The following is a 14,182-nucleotide window of genomic DNA, read 5'->3' as shown; positions in this document are numbered from 1 at the left end:
TTAACCCACACACAAATATATGATTTAACTTGCAAAACACTCCATCCCATAAGTTTTCTTTTGTAAATAAATGGTTTAAGAATTGTGCTAACTCGGCACCGCACCAACATCGATGGCTATTCACAGTCACTCTGCAAGTCTCTTAGAAACTGAAACTCCTAAGGCATTTAAATTTACCATTCACAGACTTTCAGGAGCTTTCAGGCATATTGAATCAACTTTGAAAATTTTGAAAACAGACAACTCTTATTTAAATGAAATTTGAATAACCTTGTAACTGCAATGGTTGTCTATGCTTATCCCTGGGAGATAAGCCAGGAAAAGAAGCAAGTCTTTTCAGTCTAAATTCTATTGACTTCATGCTTTAAGAAAGGTCAGCCTAACCAGCTCATGAATAACATCCCTTAAAAGGAAGATTTATAGAGTAGCTTTTATAGTGCTTGAATTAACAAGGTTGTAAAAAAACATATATTTTAGTTTTAGGGTCAATTCTTTCCCTTTCTTTCTTTCTTTCTTTCTTTCCTTTCTTTCCTTTCTTTCTTTCTTTCTTTCTTTCTTTCTTTCTTTCTTTCTTTCTTTCTTTCTTTCTTTCTTTTTCTTCTTCTTTCTTTCTTTCTTCTTTCCTTTCTTTTCTTCTTTTTTTTGAACAGAGTAAGTTTCCTTCCATTAATGGAACCTTGATTTACAACATCATATCCATTGGAAATAAATGTTCAACTTACTGTTGTTGATTTCATCCAGGCACTGATTAGAGGGTCCTTGCAATGGTCAAGTGGTCATTTTTGTGATATTTTACATAATTATAATTGATGTTAGAAACCTGTTTACTTTCTATACTTATCAAACCACCAGAGCAAAATAAGCAAAATTCATGCTTAAAAATACAAAATACAACAGAGACAAGACACACACACACATACACACACCCTACAAATAAAAATGGCATGTTAGCCACTATGTAATAAAGAATAGCTGTGTCATAATAATAAATTAACACTGTCTACATATGTTAAATGAAACAGTCTGCTTGGGTTTATGTGAAATCATCATCTATGTGTGCCTTACTAAAGATATGCCCCAAATAAAATGATCAAAATAAATAAAAGGACAAAATACAGTGTAGATAATGAACGAAGAAAATAAGGTGGTGGCAATATTAAATATAATGCAGACTATATTAATAATTTTAAAAAGAGATAATTGATAAAATATAGAAATGATAGACACACTTTACCATTAAATAATTATGCACCAAAATACATATGGTATTTCAACCTTTCAATAACTTATTTAGAAGAAACACAGTTCACAGATTTTAACTTAGTACCAGTCTCTCAAAAATCAGACTGAAATAGAAAAGATAAACTATATTTTTAAATACGTGGTTTCAATTAATATTTTACAAATTGAACAGGTAATGGCTAAATTCTCAAATGACCAACCAATTATACATTATATAATCATAAAGAACAAAGGTAATGAAAATTTATTTCCTACGAATTTTTAAAAGATATCTTAAATAGTAGTTGGTTGAAAAATGCAGTGACACATTTATTTTTATAAATCTTAGCAAATGAAAATTTTATCAGTTGTTAAGATCTTAGAATTACAAGTACAGCAGGAAGACTAATGAATCTCTATAAGAAGTAAACTATAAATACAAACTATGTATCATTCATATGGTATAATATTTAAGAAAAAGAGTAAGAATTCAATTCTGAGAAAGATAGCTGATATGAAACAATTATAAAATGAGAGATGATCAAATTTGGAAGTCCAACATGGGATTTATATGGAAATAACACATAAATAATGCTTTCTTAGAATTGTTAGTTTAAAATTTATGATTTCATTTTTGTAAGATGAAAACTTACTTCAACATTTAGTATCTACATTTCAGAGTGCATCACTACTAGGATGTTTATATGCTTTCCTAAATATATATTTGGTTAATTGTAAGTAAATAAATACTGACCTGCAGTAAAACAAGTGTCCAGGCCCATCAACACAAATCGTTCCATTAAGACAGAGGATCAAACTCAGTTCAGGCTCAGCACTGTCAATATTTATTTCACAATATGCATCAGTGTATCCACTTGGGCAAATGCAAGTAAAGCCATGGACTGATTTCTGACAGAAGTCTTCATTTATACAAGGAATTGATGTGCAGTTCTAAAGTAAGAAAAAGAGAATTAAATTTGATTATTAGTGATAAGACTAACAATTTTATTAAAATATTTTATTTAAACATTTTTGAGAAATCTAAATGAAAGCTTATCTGATATTCCCTTCCTCTAGTAACTGAAATATTTCTAGAAATAAATTATTTTTATTTTTTTATCAATAGCAATACTCTGTCAAATGTCCCATTGTTGATTTTTCAGGAAAAAAAAAACTTTATTATACTTTACTGAAACATGTACCATGCAGTGAACACCTATCTCCCTACACACCTTAGTAATGGTTCTAACGCAAAGCCTATGTATATAATATCAGGAATTCGCTGACCCTTAGTATACATCTCAGTTTCCCTGGAACAGCCCCACATTCATTCTGCTACCCTAGGGTAATGTTTAATAGTGTCTTTACTAACTCTCAAAGGAATCCTGGGTTTGAACACATACTTAGAACAGATAATTCACAATTGACTTTTATCCTTCTAAAGAACAAAGGCATCTTTAATATTTTATTTAATATCCCTCTTTATTCTATTCATAATTCTTTTTTCAACAAAATTATTTTAACATGTATATTCTTTCATTTCAGATTTATTGAGGTATAGTTGATTAAAAAAAAAACATGTGCTATATTTAAGCTATAGAGCATGATGATTTTATTTATATATATATTGTGAAAAGATCCCCACCATTGAATTAATTCATACACCTATCACCTCACATATTTACCTTTTTTCTTTTATAGTGGAGGGAATGAGAAGTAAGAGAGTAGAAACTCTTAGTAAATGTTAATTATAGAATACAATGTTATTACTATAGTCACCATGTTATGTGTTAGAGTCCCAGTTTCTACATCTTATAACTAAAGGTTTGTATGATTTCCCAGCCTTTCCATATTTTTCCCGGGCAATCAACCATTCTACTTTCTGTTCTTATGAATTCAACATTTTTTTTTAGGTTCCACATAAAAGTGACACTATACAGTACAGTATTTGTCGTTAGTCTGGCTTATTTACCCTAGCATATGGCCCTCCAAGTTTATCAATATAAATGGCAAGATTTCCTTCCTTTTTAAGGCTGAATAATAGTCCATTGTATATACAGATGCCACATTTCTTTATCCAACTTTTTGGTTGATGAACATAAGTTGTTTCTGATGGTTGGATAAACATAGGGTATTTCTATACCTTGGCTATTGTGAATAATGCTGCAGTAAACATGGAATTACAGATATCTCTTCAAGGTAATGGTGTAATTTCCTTTGGCTAATTACTCAGGAGTGTGATTACTGGATCATATGGTAGTTATATTTTTTAATTTCTTGAGGAACCTCCATAGTGTTTCCATAGTGACTACCAGTTTATACTGCCATCATCAGTGTACAGGGTTCCCTTTTTTCCACATCCTTGCCAACATCTGTAATCTCTTGCGTTTTTGCTGATAGACATTCTGATAGGTATGGGACAATATCTCACTGTGGTTTTGATTTACATTTCCCTGATGACTTGTGATGTTCAGTGCCTTTTCATATATCTATTGGCCATTTGTATGGCTTCACTGGAGAAGTATCTATTCAAGCCTATTGCCCATGTTTTAAATTGGGTTATTTGGGGGTTTTGTTTGTTTCTTTGTTTTGCTGTTGACTTGCCTGAGTTCCTTATATATTTGGATATTAATCCCTTATTAGATATGTGGTATAAGAAAATTTTCTTTGATTCCATAAGTAGCTTTTCATTTTTTTAGTGGTGGTTTGCTGTGCAAAAGCTTCATAAGTCTTATGAAGTTCTTTTTGCTTATTTTTTGCTTTCTTTGCATTTGTTTTTGGTGTCAAATCCAAAAAAATGATTGCTAAGATCAAATATCAAGGAGCTTACCAGAATGTCTTCTAGGAGTTTTAAGGTTTCAGGTCTTACATTCAAATCTTAATCCATTCTGAGTGGGTTCTGCAATGGTATAGTCTATAGTGGCTATCAGTTTTCTCAACACCATTGATTGAAGAGACTGTCCTTTTCTCATGTGCATTATTGGCTCTTTTGTCATAAATTAATTGGCCATATTTGCACAGGTTTATTTCTGGGCTCTTCATTATGTTCCATTGATCTATGTTTCTGTTTTTGCGCCAAACCACACTGTTTTGATTACTGTAGCTTTGAATATAGTTTAAAATCAGTAAGTGTAATCCTCCAGCTTTGTTCTCCTTTCTCAAGCTTGCTTTGGCTGTTTAGAGTCTTCTGTGGTTCCATACAAACATTAGGATTTTTTTTTCTATTTCTGTGAAAAATGCCTTTGGAATTTTGATAAGGATGATATTAAATCTATAAATCACTTTGGGTAGCATAGACATTTCAATAATACTAATTCTTCCAATCCAAAAATAGAAAATATTTCTTTTCTTTTCTTTCTCTTCTTTTTCTTTCTTTCTTTCTTTCTTTCTTTCTTTCTTTCTTTCTTTCTTTTTCTTTCTTTCTTCTTTCTTTCTTTCTTTCTTTCTTTCTTTCTTTCTTTCTTTCTTTCTTTCTTTCTTTTCTTTCTTTCTTCCTTTCTTTCTTTCTCTTTCTTTCTTTCTTTCTTTCTTTCTTTCTTTCTTTCTTTCTTTCTTCTTTCTTCTTTTTTTCTTCTTTCTTTTTTCTTTCTTTCTTTCTTTTTCTTCTTCCTTTCTTTTTTTATACCTTCTTAATCATCTTGCATCAATGTTTTATTGTGTTCAGTGTATAGATTGTTCATCTCCTCCTTTGTAAAATTTTCCTAAGTATTTTTTTTCTTTTTGGTGTTTTTTTTTTAATTTTATTTATTTATTCATGAGACACACACACGAGTCAAAGACACAGGGAGAGAGAGAAGCAGGCTCCATGCAGGGAGCCTGATGCAGGACTCGATCTCGGGTCTCCAGGATCATTCCCTGGGCTGAAGGCAGGCACTAAAGTGCTGAGCCACCCAGGCTAACCTCTTTTTGGTGTTATTATAAATGGGACTGTTATCTTAATTTCTCTTTCTAACAGTTCATTGTGTATAGAAATACAAAGCATTTTTGTACTTTGTCTATTTTATAGAATAGTATGTCCATATTAACAACTTAACTTTGGATATGTATAAAGGGTTTACAGGGGCACCTGGGTGGCTCAGTGGTTGAGCATTTGCATTTGGCTCAGGTTGTGATGGTCCTGGGATGGAGTCCTGCATCAGGCTCCCCGCAGGGAGTCTGCTTCTCCCTCTGCCTATGTCTCTGCCTCTCTCTGTGTATCTCTCATGAATAAATAAATAAAATCTTTAAAAAATTTAGATTTATACATCTTAAAATTTGGGATGCTAGTTGGGTCCAGACCCATCACGTCTCTGGGAGAACCTAGAAGTTAGGGATATCTTCCTAATTGTATGGCACTGTGCAGGAGTGAGATTTATGGTGAGAGTATGTCTCAGCCTTTCTGACTCATTTTAATATGGGTTTTTTTCTCAGTTGCCCGATGTGCAGTAGTTTCTGGATTCCTTTCAAGGGAAATTGCTGTGCACATTGTTCTGTACATTCAGTGCATCCATGGCAAGAGAGAAATTCAGGTGCCTCATATATAACCATCTTGGTCCAGAGTCTTATTATGTATCCAATCATAATCTTTTAATTAGCGACTTTTCCACGCATTTGTCCAAATTTGCGTCTAGTGTTTCTGCATCCTAAAGTCCCAGAAATACAGGAGATTTGAGGATCAGAGGAACCTAGTTAATATCTGTGTATTACTTTTAAAGTTGAATAGTTTTATGTCTTTGGATATATTTTTTTAAAGATTTTATTTATTTATTCATGAGACAGAGAGAGAGAGAGAGAATGGGAGAGACACAGGCAGAGTGAAAAGCAGGCTCCATGCAGGGTCCCTGATGTGGGACTCGATCCCGAGACTCCAGGATTACCCCTGGGCTGAAGGCAGGCACTAAACCGGTGAGCCACCCAGGGATCCCCAACCTTTGGATATTTTGAAACTACTTTTACCCAGTTATTAAATAAATAGTATTTTATTTTTTGTTAGTGCATTCATGTATAAAATGGCAATAATTTCATCCATTTCATACAGGCTCCAATGGGAATTACATAAAATAACAAATATAAAGTCATTAGTCCTTTCCTGGGACATAACAACTCTTCAGTAAATGTTATCTTCTTTTCCTTTATACTCTGCAGGCCAAGGGCCTTGTCAGTCTCTATCTCAGTCATTTGGTTAGAACAGAAAATGAGTCTTTTGGTATATTTAATGTCTACCATATCATGCTTCTTAAGTTTATATTTTAGATATTACATACATGTTTATATTCTGGGCACAAAGCATGGCGCTTTAAACAAGGTATGACATCATTTTTCAAGATAATGTTAACTCTGAAAAGATTTGCACCTATAGTTCTGAGAAATAATCTATGAAATTTTATGACATAATTAGTAAAACATTTTTATATACTCTTGGTATGTTATCTACACAGAATTTCTTAATGAATACATAGAAATATGAATCATTTGCACTCTAGAATCTAAGTTACTACATCTTCAAAGATATTTACATACACAATGTGATTTTTTTAACATTTTACTCTGAAAATTAGTGTTTCTTAGAACTATTATTAGTTGACACTTATGCTTATAAACATTTAGTGACTTTTAAGAAATGTTAACAATAAAAACTCACACTGAAAAGGCTAATGTGAAGCCATCACATTCATATCATTTATCACATGAAAAATTAAAGATCTGTCAAAATCACCAAAGACTTTAATTAGTGTCCTTTTCAATAAGAAATGGATTGTGCCCTTGATTATGAAACTCAAGTCATGCTTAGAACCCAGATGGTGATCTTTTACACTCACCCAAGTGATACAGCTAAATGTATGTTTTTATAAATGAATTCCATTTGAATATTTGTCCTAACTTTGCTAAAAATGTAATCAAGGGCACCAAGTACACTTTGTGCAGGTGCTGCAGTTATTTTCCTGGAATATAAATGCAGAATTCCATAGGGAATGACATGGAAACAACATGTTTCCCTCTTAGGCCTATATCTGGGTATATATAGAATGATTTATTAGAAAGCATTGCATAAACTAATTGAATTATATCTCCCATGGGAAGAAAGGGATCATTTTTAGACTGCCAATAGTTCTGTTTCTAGAGTTTACAAGAATCTTTTACTAAATTAATTAGCAGGCTTAATGGAAAATACAAAAGTAATTTCTTTTTAGAAAAAAAAATCGTTTAAAATTCTTGATCTTTCCTGGTGCAAAACTTAAAGTGGATGCCTTTCCTTCTGTTCATCATCATTTATATTATTTTGCTATACCCTATTTAAATATAATAAAATGCTTTCCAAGAAGAAACTACTAATTAATTTCAGAAAATAGAAAACTAAAAGTCTGAGGGTTTAGAAAAAAAGAAAGAAGCTAGGAGTAATATTGCAGACCAGGGCAATCTAGATATTTAGGCTATACCCCGATACTACATTCTTTCAACTTGCATTCCAAATGCCATGGCAGAAAATCTACAGAAGTGTAAGAGAAACACAGCAGAAATGTATCCATTATGGACTGCTTAACCAGAGCAAACTGCCAAATTGGCCAGTCTCTCTGCTAGTTGTGTTCCATCTGAGTTGTGTAGTTTAGATCCAGAACTTGTTCTGTGATCTCTGAACTTCCCAGAAGAATAGAAAGTTACTACTGAGATTCTCTTTATTATAGCATTTCTGTCATGGAATCATATGTTCTCTTTCTTGCACTGCTGTTTATAAAGTAGTGGGATATTTTCTTCAATAAGATCTTGGAGAAACAGAGTATATTAAAGAGATAATCCAAACACTGGTCTATCCAAAGAGTGGAAATAGAACATGGTACCCATTACAGCCTTACCTTACCCAATGCAAAGTCTTGTTTTTTTCTCGAATTTTGTGTAGCTCTGAATAAAAATTACTAATGTAGTCTATTGTTCCTAAAACTTAAATTACCTATGAATACTCTGGGAAGCTTGTTAAATTACAGATTTAAACTCAAAAGTTTTGGTGTGAGGCCTGAGCTTCTCCACTCCTAATAAACCCCAGGGGATTCTGATGCTGATAGTCCATGGACTAAGTAACAAAAATCTAGCCCAACAATTTTATTTTAAAATAAGCCCAAGGGTGTTACCTACTTCACCAATATCTTATAGCAAGATAATGCCAGAATAAAATCACATAGATACAAGATGCCCTGAACTCTAACTTAGGGCTCATTGTACTGCCAAGCCTTGATTTCTCTCTCAAAGGAGTCTCTCTTGGCTGTGGAAAATGGCAATGTAATGGTAAAGACTAAATATCTCTAAAATTTACTTCCAATATAATTTTCATTTGCTGTTTTTTCTTTCTTACATGGTGGAAGATGGAACTAAAGTAGTTAATAGGAAGATTTTATTTGAATCCCAATTTAATCTGATTTACAATGCTTTGATATAAGGAAAATGCACTGTTTAACTTGTTATTTAAACAAAACAAACAAGATTATGAAATACCTAAATTGGGATTTTTGCAGTAAATATCATTTTTTTCTCTATTGAAAATGTGTCTGACAATACTTCCAGGAAAGAAAAGCCACTGAAATATAAGAAAACAAAACCACTGTCTTAGAAATATCCTGAAATGCACAAATGAATCAAATACAGGAAGGAAAAGTACATCAGGGTTGAAACTAGACACTATGCCAAATTCATGAAATGAACGTCAAAATTCCTTAAAGGTAATGTAGAGTTTTCTTGTTTCCCATTTTAGTACTTATGTATTTATAATTTGTTATTAAAAACAAAATAAAACAAAAACAAGACAGAACACTGCTCCTTTGTAGCAGTTATCTTTCTCAGTCACAACAAAATAAAGATAAATATCTGATTTTTATATCACCCTACTCTGTTTTTTTCCTGTGAGTGAGAGTGTGTGTATGTCTTGTATATGTGTATCCAGAGTTAATTGCATTTGTCACTAACCACAAACATCTCATATTCAATCATGTATTTGTTTTTATTGTAGCATTGATTTTAATTTTTTGAAGCTTGCCTCAAATTATCAGATTGACAAAAACAAAAAACTGAAACAGGGTGCCTGGTAGGCTCATTCAGTTAAGTGCCTGCCTTTTGATTTCTGCTCAGGTCATGATCTCAGGGTTGTGAGATGACTCGGAGTACAGCCGGGTGTCTGCTTCACTCCTGATCCTCTCCCAAGCCCCCACCCCCACTTTCTCTCTTCCTCTCTCTTTCAAATAAAAAAATAAATCTTTAAAAAATAAACAAGACAAAACAAAAACAGAAACAAAATAAGTTTTCTTCTGGTTTTCCCCCTTATATCCTAATATAAACTTTGCTTTCTCACTTTTTAAAAAAGATTTTATTTACTTATTCATAAATAAATGAATAAAGAGACGAAAGAGAGAGAGAGAGAGAGAGAGGCACAGAGACACAGGCAGAGGGAGAAGCAGGCTCCATGCGGGAGCTCGACTGGGACTTAATCCTGGGACTCCAGGATCATGCCCTAGGCTGAAGGTAGGCTCCAAACCGCTGAGCCACCCAGGGATCCCCACTCTCTGACTTTCCAAGGAGCATCAGATATATCATCACTCTGCCCCCATACTGACCCTTAGCATTCTTTTCTATCAGTACTGCCACCCCTCTTGTCTCTAGCTTAGAAAGACAGACTTGGGAGGCCCTATGCAGCTCAGTTAAGCATCTGCTTTCTCACAGGTCATGATATCAGGGTCCTGGGAACTAGCCTTAGTTGGTCTCCCTGCTCAGTAGGGAGTCTACTTCTTCCTCTCTCTCTATCTCCTCTTTCTGCTCATGCACACTCTCTTTCTCTCTCAAACAAATAAATAAAATTTTAGAAAAAAAGAAAAAAAGAAGACAGACTTGGGCATTAATCTAAAAGGCTTTTTTGGGCATTGCAAAACAGAGGAAGTTACAATAAATAGGTCAGCTAAGTAACATACACATTTATATCTATTTGATATTTCCAATTAGGACTGGAGAGCAGGAGGTATTTCTGAAGATTATTTTATTTCTGTTTCTCATAGGTAGGAAATATTTAATTTTTGCAAAATGAATGACCAAAATTACATTTAGAGTGTACTTAATATATAAATGAAAAGAGCACTTAAAAAATTCTGTTGAACTGCAATAATTAATATAGATGACAGCAAAAATTTTAAGTAGAATAGAATATATAGTCCTAAACTGACTCATATATAGTAACTTAATGTATGAAAAATGAGGCAACCTGAATCAAAAGAAAAATGACAGACCCTTTGATAAAAATTCTTAGAAAATTCATTTCCCTAATTTATCATAATAATATATTCACTGTGAATTAAAGTACTAAAAGTGTTATTAATCCTAAAATTGTAGATGAGAATATAAGAGAATAATTCAAATATTGCTGCATGAAAACACTTTCTAAGGAGAAATTCAAAGTCCAGTGTCATAAAGAAAAATGTAAGGGTACCTAGGTGGCTCAGCCAGTTAAGCATCTGCCTTTGGCTCAGGTCATGATCCAGGAGTCCTGGGATTCAGCGTTCATCAGGCTCCCTGCTCAGTGCGGAGTCTGCTTCTTCCTCTCCCTCTGCCTCTCCCCCTCCCCCTGGGTAAGCCCCCCCTCTATCTCCCAAAGGAATAAACATAATCTTTAAAAGAAGAAAAAAGTAAAGAAAAATATAAAAATCCCACAATTCACAAGTCTTAAAAAGTAAGAGCAGCTAAGCTCTAGACAAGATTTCAATTTTGTAGAACTCAATGGATTTTACCCACAATTTAGAATAATATATGCAAACCAAAAAGCAAAGAATAAGAAATGCGAAAGAAAAATACTATTCATCAAAGGCTATGAGTAGACAGGCACAAAGAAATACAGATGGCAAATAATCTTACAGAAAGGTGCTTAATCTTGGTAATAACCTGGGAAAATGTAAATCAGAACAATGGCATGCCACCTTTTTTCTCATCAAATTAGTCAACACTTTAAAGAAAATGATTTTATTTACTAGGATCTAAGGAAGGTGGCATGCTTATACTCTCATTAAATAAGAAAGGTTTCTTTTAAAAATATACTTTTATTTTAGAGAGAGAGGGCATGTGAGTGGAGGGCAGGGAAGAGGAAGAGGATCTAAAAGCAGACCCTGCAATAAGTGTGGAGCCCCACTTGGGTCTTGATTTTACAACTCTGAGATCATGACCTGAGCTGAAATCAAGAGTCAGATGCTTAAGTGACTGAGCCACTCAGGTGCTCCTAAATAAGTGAGGTTCTTCAAGACTTATTTGGAAAATGTAGCTGTTAAAAGTAATGAGTCAGTTTCTTTCTACCATCTTTTCATGCCACCATAATGATGCATGTGAATATCCTGGCAGACATTCTCAAGAGCATTAACAAACAAACAAACAAACAAACAAACGAGCATTAACGATGTTGAAAAGAGAGACCAAACACTAGGTTCTTAATAGGCGGTGCTCAAAAGTCATCATCTGGTTTCTAACTGTGATGATGAAGCATGGTTACTTCGGTGAATTTGAAATCATCAATAATCAAAGAGCTGGGAAAATTGCCGTGAACCTTATGGGCAGGTTAAACAAGTGTGGAATGATTAGCCTCAGATTTGAGGTACAACTCAAAGATTTAGAAAAATGGTATAATAATCTGCTTCTGTCCTGCCAGTTTTGTTTCATTGTACTGACAACTTCAGCTGGCATCATGGACCATGAAGAAACAAGATGAAAACACATAGGAGAGAAAATCCAATTCTTTTTTCTAGGGATATAATACATGTATGCAAATAAAATGCCTCAATGGACATAAATAAATAAATAAATAGATAAATAAATAAATAAATAAATGGAATGAGTCAGGACTCTATGTATTACAATGCAATGGTTCCTAAGATACACTAAGTGAAAAAAAAGTGTCTTAATAAGGAGAATAATGAGTCCAGTTTTATGTTAAAATAAAGTAAAAATATTAGGAAAAAATTTAGAAGTATATAGGTAGAATTTTAATAATTGTTCTTATAATATTGCATGTATGTGTGTATGAAATCTGTTTACAAAAGAAAATATTTATTTACTATATGTTTAATTCTGAAGAAGAATGCCTCATTTATACTACCGAGAGACAGGGTTTTAGAGATTGCCATAGGCAATATATCTAAGAATGCTAACAAGATAGATGCCTTGTCCATTTTTACCAGGGAATTTATTAATTATAACACTTCCTTTTCCATATCAAGTATGGCTTCACTATCTAGAACCAAATCAATATAATATCAAGAAATAATTTTAATAAAACAATGTCAGAAAATGTGCTAATTGTTTTACATGCATTATCTAATTTATTCCTCACAACAACCAATAGGATGTTATTATGACTATCCTCATTAAATAGCTAAGATGGATAATAAAATAATTTATCCAAGAACACATAGCAAGTAAGTAGCAAAATAGTGGCTCACTCCTGTTTCTCCTTATTGCATTTCACCACCCTATTACTCTCTCTGAAAAGATAATTTACTGAATACCTACCATGTCATATGTGCATTATTATACCAGTGACTATGTAACATCAGAATTATTATTGCTATATTTTACTGACAAGGGAATGAGAGAAAGGAGTTAAATAAAATATTCATAGTCTCACTTTATTACAGGCTCTTTTTAGTCCCAATACTTCCTTCCTTTACCATGTGAGACAGGAAAGATTTGGAAGAATCTCCCATTATTGAGTAAGGCTAAGAAGACTCTCATCGAATATGATCTCAAAGTTCAGGTAACCAACATTTCTCAATAAATAAGGCATCCCACATAAAATACCATGCACCAGTCACATCACAGACTCCTGAAGACTCAAAAACAGATCTTGAGAGTACTTCAGGTATTGGTGTTCTTTACATGTACCCATTTCTTGGCACATACATCCAGTATTTATTTTCTGGTGTTATCTGGATCATTTTAATGTCCTCTCATCCCTAGACATTCACAGACATCTGTATGTCCAAAGACCAGAAAGGGGGAGGCAGATGGCAAAGCATAAGCCTTTTAAGCCTTCTTTTGAAATGACCACTTCCAGGATTTAATTAATGAGGGATCTAGATTGTAGAAATTGATGATAACAAGAGACAGAGGAGGGAAAATGAAAAGAAGCTGTCATTTTTAGTTCTGTTGGGAGTAACTGAGAAATTACAAAGAAGGTGAGAGAGCAGTTAAATTATGAACAACTATTGAAGAAATTTTGAAACCTATAACAATTACTTTGGTTTTCTTTTAAATTATTTTATTTTATTTTTAAAAGATTTTATTTATTTATTCATGAGAGACACAGAGAGAGAGGCAGAGACACAGGCAGAGGGAGAAGCAGGCTCTATGCAGGGAGTCCGATGTGGGACTCGATCCCAGGAATCCAGGATCATGCTCTGGGCTGAAGGCAGGCACTAAACTACTGAGCCACCCGGGTGTCCTTTTAAATTATTTTAAATGTAACATAAAACTTACATTAATCTTGATCTTACATCTTGAGGTAGTCCATTCCGCAACACATGAACATTGATACTTGCTAACAAGATCTATACATCTGAAACACAGAATTAAATTTTTAAATAAGTAAGACATTAAAACATAATTTCAAAGGAGTTTCACTATTTAAAGTTTTTCTTTTCCAGTCACAGTAAAAAAAAAAAAAAATTCCCACAAGCAATAGAAGGCAGAGTCTGTTCCTGGTTTCTTATCCTTCAAGGTGATTGGACTGAAAGAACAGATCAATTTTAATTTTTGCCATCATCCCCATGGCATTATAAGGAAAGAACAGTTCTAAAGATAAAAAGTATGTCTAGAATTTATGTAGGGAACTGAAGTCAGCTATGGCCAAATTGCACTACAGTGAGCTACCCATCCTTATCCTCCCTTCTCTGCTTACAAAGTCAGTGGCAGGACTAAAAAAGAAAAAATAATGCTGCAGAGAAAGGCTGGTGCATCTATGAAGCATTCT

General features: G+C 33.4%; 1 protein-coding gene across 1 annotated transcript in view; it reads right to left on the bottom strand.

Moving 5' to 3' along the window:
- The window catches only part of EYS (EGF-like photoreceptor maintenance factor), a 1,514,868-nt gene that overhangs the window by 916,986 nt on the left and 583,700 nt on the right, over positions 1-14,182 (bottom strand). The window contains exons 18-19 of the mRNA XM_077903501.1: positions 13,690-13,768; positions 1,976-2,172 (exon numbers count right to left, since the gene is read on the bottom strand). Of these exons, the coding sequence (XP_077759627.1) occupies positions 1,976-2,172; positions 13,690-13,768 (276 nt within the window). The remainder of the gene's footprint in view (positions 1-1,975; positions 2,173-13,689; positions 13,769-14,182) is intronic.

Source organism: Canis aureus, chromosome 7 (assembly GCF_053574225.1).
Source record: "Canis aureus isolate CA01 chromosome 7, VMU_Caureus_v.1.0, whole genome shotgun sequence".
Taxonomy (NCBI): domain Eukaryota; kingdom Metazoa; phylum Chordata; class Mammalia; order Carnivora; family Canidae; genus Canis; species Canis aureus.
Note: the sequence above shows the minus strand (reverse complement) of the source record. Positions and strands in the feature narration are given on the sequence as shown.